Raw genomic sequence first — 8,584 nt, 5'->3', positions numbered from 1 at the left:
TCTGTTTTTCTTTATGTTAAAATCCTTTAAAATAACAGTTATATGAATACATTATTGTATTATTAAATACTTACAATCCTTTTTTTTTTTTTTTTTACAATGGTTGTAAAAGTTCTGTTCTGTTTTGTTGTTTTATTAACACGTGTTTTGGTTTCACTGTTTGCCTACTGTATCTGCTTGCCTGTTCTGTTTTATGTTGATTACTCTGTATTTACTGTATTCTTTTTTCATTGTCTCGTGTCGTTAATATTTTACACAAGCCTCTTTCACACAGAGATCCTGGAAAATACACTGATTATGTGTCCCGGGATCGTTTGAGTTTGGTTCATTCACACTGCCAGTGTTTTTCCTGAATCTACACGTGTGTTCACACATATGCTGTAAACATCCCATAAAGTTACATGACATTTTGTGCCGATATTTTTTGTCCTCCCTTTGTTCCTTGATGAACACACTTTTTTTGTGTGTTAATATTTCATATTTCACTGTCATTTGCCAACTCCTCCACAGCTTGAAAGATATATGTTCATGTGATAAATGGCATTATCCTTTTAATGGTGAATTCCTAGTTTGGACACTAGATGGTGGTCTAATGCAGTATGCATACTGATTATAGTATACACACACTTTATTTATTAATAAAATATCAGACAATTTATCCATCTCATTGTTCAACATGGAAGTAAGGCGTTTTCTTTGAATGTGCGAGACTTTATTAGCCTCGATTTATTAGCAGCTACCCTGAAGAATATCAAAGTAAACCAGCTTGTTTATAATTAAGACAATAGATTAACATAATATGTTTAGAAACATCAGTTTTCAATATCGAGCAGCATAACAAGCTGTTTCATACAGCTAAAAATAACTTGGAAGTCAGACACATTAAAATTACAAATGGCCGGGCCCACTCTTACCTTAAAAATAAGGTGATAAGTGTGAGATGTGGTTCTTACAAATAGTAATAATAAATAGCACGGGAAACAGCAACAGTTATTATAGTGACATTACTTAAAGGGATAGTTCACCCAAAAATGAAAATTCAGGATCCATTTCTTACTTCATCAGTGTGTGAAACAATTTCAGTCCTGTACTCCGGACATGAATGATTCCTAAAATAATGTGTGTTGTTGTTGAGATGTGCAATTATTTTAAGTGACCAGACTTAAGATTTTCACCTGAATGAAGATGATGAATCAGGTGAAAAGTCCCTCAGACGCACATTGAAGGAGGAAACCGAGACATCAAACCACAGAGACTGAGAAAAGCACAGAGATGTGGGCACTTTTGACTAGAAAACAACCACTCAGAGTCAGAGCACCCTAGGTAGGCCACTAAACAGATAGCCTACTCACATCCACCAGAACACTGTCACTACATATTAGCAAATAAGGCATATTATCAAATTATGTTAAATAAAATATAATTTTATCTAATAGATAAAAAATAAATAAAAAAAGTGGTTTATTGTTAATAGGATTCCTTCACCCACACTAGTGTTTTGTTCCCTGATTCTTCATCTGCAGGGGCCGCGGTTACAGAACTGGAACTGGAGCAGGAGTGGATATCTTGAGCTGTCCTCATCACTGCATCTGGACTTTACCACTATCAAGGAAACTTAAGGTGAGATTTTCTATCTGATTATGATCTTGATCTCATTCTGTTATGCTATACTGAAAAAAAAATCAAGATTGTTAGAAGCATTAAGATAGTTTCTCATCAAAATTGATGAAAACACAATAAATAATTTACAAAATCATAAATTGTAAGTCATACATTGCATTTATTCTTAAAATGACCCAGACACTGGCAGAAAACAAAACAAAACAAAACAAAACAGGATATGACCCCTATAAGGGAAAAAAGTTATCAAGAATAGTTCTGCTTAGAGAGAACTGATGCTAGATCTAGAAATAACTTCTGAAACTGCACTCTCAGAAATTAAGGTACAATTGGTCAATGGGGCCGTACCTTTTAAAACATTTAGATACTAATATGTACCCTTAAAGGAACAGTTCATTTAAAAATGAAAATTCTGTCATCATTTACTCACCCTCAAGTTGTTTCAGACCTGTACGAGTTTCTGTCTTCTGCTGAACACAAAGGAAGATATTTTGAAGAATGTCGGTAAGACAGTTTATGAGCTCCATTGACTTCCATAAAAAATACTATGGAAGTCAATGGGGTCCATCAACTGTTTGGTTACCAACATTCTTCAACATATCTTCTTTTGTGTTCAGCAGAAGACTGTTCATACAGGTCCTAAACAACTTGAGGGTGAGTAAATTATGACAGAATTTTCATTTTAAAGTGAACTATTCCTTTAAGGAGTAAATAAGGTATCTTTTGAAAGCACCCCCCAATTAACAGCTTTTGTACCTTTTTTTCTGAGAGTGTAGTTTCAGTAGTTATTTCCGACTCAAAGTATGTGATATTTTCATTTCTCACAGTAGTATCATTGTTTGATTTGAGACCTTTTATGTCAAACATCATCATTGATAGTTCAGGTTCTCCATTGAGCAGAAGTTAACGGCTTCATGTGAGCAGGAATGGAAAAAACACCTGCAACAATATGCTTTTCACACAAATTCTATTCACTCAGACTGACACCTCAGACATGCATTCACACAAACACGCTTTTCACACCTCAGAGATGCACTCACAAACTGCCATCAAACACAGACCTCCAGAAGGAGACACATGCCCATGCAGAAGCTGTTTGTCTACCCAACCGATCAAACCACATATATCTGCAGATGTGTGTAAATGAATAAATGAGACCACATCCAGGGTTCACTTTGACTCCTTTTGACAAGTATTTTGCATCTACGTTTTACACTTTTGACTTTAAGAGTAACACATGAAAATGGGTCACAGGATTTACATGATTAGTTTAAAGTCCCTGTATTATAATTAAGGTAAATACTTTTAAAGTTTTTAGCAGAGCATTAAGTAATCCATTGTTAATATCACACTTTAAATCCCTTCAGGATGATCCTGCTGTATGTCTGCTGTGATTTCCTAATGAAACATGTGGTGATTCTCAAAAACCCCAAACTCAACCATTGAGAGTCGTTGCAGGATGTTCTTCGTGAAATGATCACAATCTGGGTCTTGTACTCATCTTGTGATCATCTTCTCATTGCGATTGGTGCATAAACCACACGATCCTCCTCTTCAACTTTCTGTAAAAAAATGCATCACACAAGATATAATAATAATAATAATAATAATAAATGTGAAGTGATATAGTTTTTCTAACTAATAAGGCTTTCATAAACATCTGAAGGTGCTGTTGTGTGTGTGTGTGTGTGTGTGTGTGTGTGTGTGTGTGTGTGTGTGTCACGTTCCTGCTAGCACAAGCACATGATGACAAAGGTGAATTAAAAAAAATCAAGTCTTTAATAGATATTCCAAAAGGCAAACAAGGATAAAGGCAGGTAAATCACCAGCACACATAAACATATTTCTTACGCCCCATAGACGAGACCGGACGAACTCAAATGCAAGAGGGAGACTTAAATACAGGAAAGTAACAAAGGGAACTAATGAGGGAACAGGTGAACAGAATGAGTTATCAAATGAGTAACCATGGAAACAAAGACAGCAAACATACTCAAACTGAACATAACTGTGACTGTACGCCCCTTCCCGGAAAGGAGTGACCTCGAGCCAACATTTCCAATGAGGGATGAGGCTGAGGTGGAGGAAAGGAACCAGTGTGGTGCAGATGGTGGGAGAAGCCAGGGAGAAGCCCGGAGGAGGAGGAGCCCGAGAGTCTCGCCGGGATGAAAACCCACAGCGTCGGCGATGGAGGGAGGACCATTGCGACGACTGAAGGCAATTGCACACCAGAAGAGAAGGACAACTCCAGGTATCGCACACCGGACGCGCACTTTCTCAGTTTATGGCCAGCAATGTTGCTATGTTTAAGGACATTATGAAATTAAGATAATGTCTGTACTATGTTTTGATTGTACTGTACAATTAAATACAATCGTTGCTGAGTCTGCAGTCTGAACACTTTACCTTGTGACGTCCGTTAACTGAATTAATTGAGAATCTCACCTGAAAATTCGATAGCATAAGCAATTTCCATCCATGCAGCCGATTTCTGTAAATGAATATAAAACTAAATGTATCTTGCATCACAGGGTAACAACGTCAGTAACGTCAGAGGGTCAGTAACGACGATTTGAGACAAATAGACCGATGATTAGCTCAGATACGTTGTTCACCAGCACCCACTCCACATAGATCTGTCACAGTTATTTTCAGTTTAGAGTTTGTTTTCAGTCATTGCCCTTTTTTCACTTGTCTGAGTTCGTCATTCGTTACCATGTTTTCTCATTTGATCAGTCATTCTGTCCAACTGTGTTTAAAGTAGTTCCTTTTGTTTGTTCCTTGTATTTAAGTCCTCGTGTTTCATTTGAGTTGTTTTCCGATCTCGTCAGTAAACGGTTGTTACCTTGCCTGCTTTCATTGAGTTTCATGTTGTATATTATCCATTAAAGACTTTTTGAATGATATCATATTCGTTGTTTGTTATCAATGGCCGTACGTGACAGAAGCCCAGACCAAAGACAAGATATTTGAGGTGTCGTGACACAGTGTGAGGTTTATGTGATAGATCATCATACTATGAAAGCCCATTTCCACTACATGAGAAAACAAAAATCATACTCTGATAAAAAGTAAAATGATGATATTAAAAATTCTAAGTTATGACATTCTAAGTCAAAATGAGTATTTCATAATTTAAACATTTTAATTTATAATTTTTACTTTGAAATCTCATAATTTCAACTTTTTTATATTTTCGACTTTTTAAGTGATTATTTTGACTTTTTAATCTCATAGTTTTGATTTAGTATGTCTTTTTTTTTTTTTTTTGTCATAATTATGATTTACCAGAGCATGATTTTTTTTCTGTCTAATGTGGTGGAAACAGGATTCCATATTATGCAGACAAAAACACAAGCACACACTGATCTACATCTGATTATCTGCTGAAATTATACAAATACTCAACAAATTAACAATAAATTGTCTCACCGATTTCTGTGCGTTTCTTTTGTTGAATGTCGTCTCAGCATAAATGATCTCTTCTTCACGAGTCTCAACTGTATGAATTATAATGGATGCATTAAAACAGCAAGATTAAAACTAGATCTGGTTCTTCACAACATAGATGTCATTATTAGGGTTGTTTAAGTTAACAGGAGTTTTTAAAAATAGATTTAAAAAATGTAATTTGCATTAGACCTATAACTACAAAAGGCATTCCACACACAAAAAGTTCCTAAAATAGTGTTTATCATTACATTTAGAGAGACACATACATTTACACATAAATGGGATGTTTGCCAACAGTAAAGTATTTTACATTATTTGTGTTTAATCAGCTTTTAGGCTCAACAAGCACAACAAAAGTCATAATTCATATAGATTTTAATTTGAGCAACAGCTGCGTCTTTAAATGCACATTTAAGATTATGTTTATAAAATGGAGACTGCCTTTTTTTATTATTAAATAAACATTTTCAGTGTTGATGCTGTTTGAGAAATACAGAGTTTGTTTTGTGCAAGTGAGACAAGTAAAGAGCGACATTCTGTGTCATTACAAAGAAATAGACATGTAATCTGATGTATGTATAATCTAATGGAACACATTAACTACATGTTAGTTTGGTTTTCAAAGGATGTTAACTACAAAATTATAAGAATAATTTTAATTAAATAATAAAATAGGGCTATCAGTTGGAGCATATTTTTAAATTATTATTTGCTATACTTGTTTAAAAGGAGAAGAGAATAATTGCCTTCTTTGTCAATTTTTATACGTTTCCTGCAGATCCAGAAGATCACGACTGCAGCAACAATCATCAGAGATCCAGCAGAGCTCAACACTATCAGAGACACTGACACTGGAGGAACTGAAGGAAAGAGTGTGTCCGGTGCTGTAATGATAAAGAAAGAAGTGAATGCATCAGTCTGATCTACAACAGAAGACAGAGATCAGGTCAGTAAACACACACATATATCATCAGTGCTGTGGTACCTGCACATGTGTGACAGAGTGTGTTGATGTCCAGATGTGTGGTCTGGTTGCTGATGGGATTGTTCAGCACACAGCTGTAGGTGTTTTTATCCTGATATTCCACCTCCAGAGGTAGAGAGAGACTGATGCTGAGATCACACACACTGATGCTGGACAATACACTGATTCCTGCGTACCAGGAGAGAGTCACATCACACACATTCAACACTGATGAACACACCAATGAACAATTTGATGAAGAACAGTGTGAAGTGTTACTGATCACAGGAACAGGCAGACGAGCTGGAAAACATGAGAGAATAAAAGAAACATAAACACAACAATTGACATATTTTAGTTGTTGTGAATTGTAGTGAATCGTGTAATAACTTTTGTGTTGAGTGAGTGTTTAAGTTGTTAACGGTCACTGAATGTGTCTGTCAGCTCAAACTATAAAATGATTAAACATTTGAATATGAAAATAGAATATATGAACGTTTGGACAGATGATCTCTGCTCACCATAGACAGAAACACTGAATGTTTTTAATGATTTTTTCAGTCCCTGTATCTCTAGTTGATAAAGTCCAGTCTGTTCAGTTGTGGTGTTTGTGATGGTCAGAGTTCCAGTTTGATCGTCCAGCTTCAGTCTGTCTCTGAATCTCTCAGTGCCATTATTTGTGTAGAAGATTTGCTTCTTCTTTTTAATTTTAGCTATCACAGACTTTTCAGCTCCAAATGTCCACAGTATATCGTCGTCTTTACGTATTTCAGTAAGATCATTGTTTAGAGTGACAGAATCTCCCTCCATCACTGACACTGAATCACCAAACACACCTGGAGAACAAACAGATTTACACAGATTAACGCTCCTGATGGTTTACAAAGCCTGAAATCAACAAAAGTTTTGATGTAAAGTTGAGAACATCTAGAGAATCAGCAGAAACACAAAATATAAAATGTCAGCTGTCTCTAATAGCCGCCACCGTTACAGAGAAACTGTCAGAATCAAGCAGAGAAAACACAAACAAACACACGGTAATACATTGGATTTTCATACTAAATATGCCTGGCTATTTAAAAGGCTACATTAAAAACATAAATGTATAAACCCCAAGATATGAACTCAAAGGAAACAGATTTCCAAAAACAGCAACAACCTTTGCAGTCATACAGCTTCTTAAGGAGTTTAATTTAAAGTATCTCTCTTATCTAAGTAAAACCAGGATCAAAATGATGGTTTAAATGTAAGACTGGTTATTTCAAAATTTAAAGTTTGGTGGAACAGCATTATTGTAGATAAATCTTAATTTAGTTTGAAGCTTAATCTTTATGGTGCATCACTTCCTTAAAGTAAATACATGATTGAAAATACTGTTTTAATTGTGCTGGATATTTTAATTTTTTTTTTTAAAGAAATAAGATTTAGATCACTAGATAGCCTGCACTATAAGGTTGTGTATTAGATCAACTTGGATTAAAATAACCTAATTTGAACAATAGCAGACACGTTTAAAAATAAAATAAAAATGAAACTATAAAAATGTTCTTTATAACTTACCAGTCAGACTCCAGCTGCACAACCAGAAAACAAACATGCGAGACATTTTCTTCAGTTGTTCAACATGTGATGTGACAGCAGAACTGGTGTGTGAATCCTCCCACCGTTTAACACTCCTCACTCGCTGCATTTGCATAATGTTATAGGTCATCTGGCCTTTGTTCAGACTTTTATTGCTCTTAATATATTAATATTTTATCAAAAGTCAAAACAAATCTGTATTTTTACACCTGTGTACCTTATTTACCACTTAATGGTTCATATTATACATATTAGAATCACAATCAGCTTTATTCGACAAGTGTGCACAAACACACACAAGGTGTTTGTTGTGGTTTTTCATTTAGTGTCTAAATGGCAAATATTAGCTCTTTCAAAAGGGCACCGCCCCAGTGAACACTTTCATTCTGAGATAATAGTTAGGCCTAAATGACTGTTTTATATAAAAGTAAAATATTGTGCGAATTGTGGATAACCTACGTTTCATGGTAAAATGGAGCTCAACTGTAGATTTGTATATTTAGGCTACTTTAAATTTTAGTGAATTGAAAAACCAGAGTAAAAGATAAAACTGTCCGGCTTCTCACAGTTTGACTGAAGTTCATCATCTGAGTCAAACTGAAAGAGACGGCAGGTTTCTACAGAAATGAGGTTTGATCTGCTGCTGGACAGACATTTGGGTAACACTGGGCATTTAGTGCTTGTGTGTTTAGATTGAAGGTGAAGAGTTTATTCCTGTCCTGATAGCTTTTCAGACTCTATAATCTGCCATGATATATAACGGGGCCGTGATGATGGAATCGATGCATTCAGTAATTGAAATGCTGATGTTATTGAAAACACCAGATGGCGCCACTCAAAAAAAGCAATGACAGCACAAAGACATTTTATTCTAATAAACCAAAGCAATCGGTATTTAACTGAGTTTTTTTATAATTATAACAGGCATCAGGAGGCAGTGCAGTGATCAGGGTGGTCTGTGTCTTA

At 35.4% G+C, this 8,584-nt stretch overlaps 1 protein-coding gene across 1 annotated transcript; it reads right to left on the bottom strand.

The window, feature by feature from the left end:
* Positions 1-1,762: 1,762 nt before the first annotated feature.
* Positions 1,763-7,757, bottom strand: LOC311294573 (SLAM family member 5-like). The gene is made up of 6 exons (XM_084415520.1): positions 7,598-7,757; positions 6,559-6,873; positions 6,059-6,340; positions 5,820-5,957; positions 5,053-5,120; positions 1,763-3,182 (listed from the first exon to the last, which is right to left on the bottom strand). The coding sequence occupies exons 1-6, from the start codon at positions 7,746-7,748 to the stop codon at positions 3,129-3,131; spliced, it is 1,008 nt and encodes a 335-aa protein (XP_084271646.1). The 5' UTR covers positions 7,749-7,757; the 3' UTR covers positions 1,763-3,128.
* Positions 7,758-8,584: the final 827 nt, after the last annotated feature.

This window comes from Rutilus rutilus, assembly GCF_951802725.1.
Source record: "Rutilus rutilus genome assembly, chromosome: 8".
Taxonomy (NCBI): Eukaryota; Metazoa; Chordata; class Actinopteri; order Cypriniformes; family Leuciscidae; genus Rutilus; species Rutilus rutilus.
This window is presented reverse-complemented; position numbering and strand designations above follow the sequence as displayed.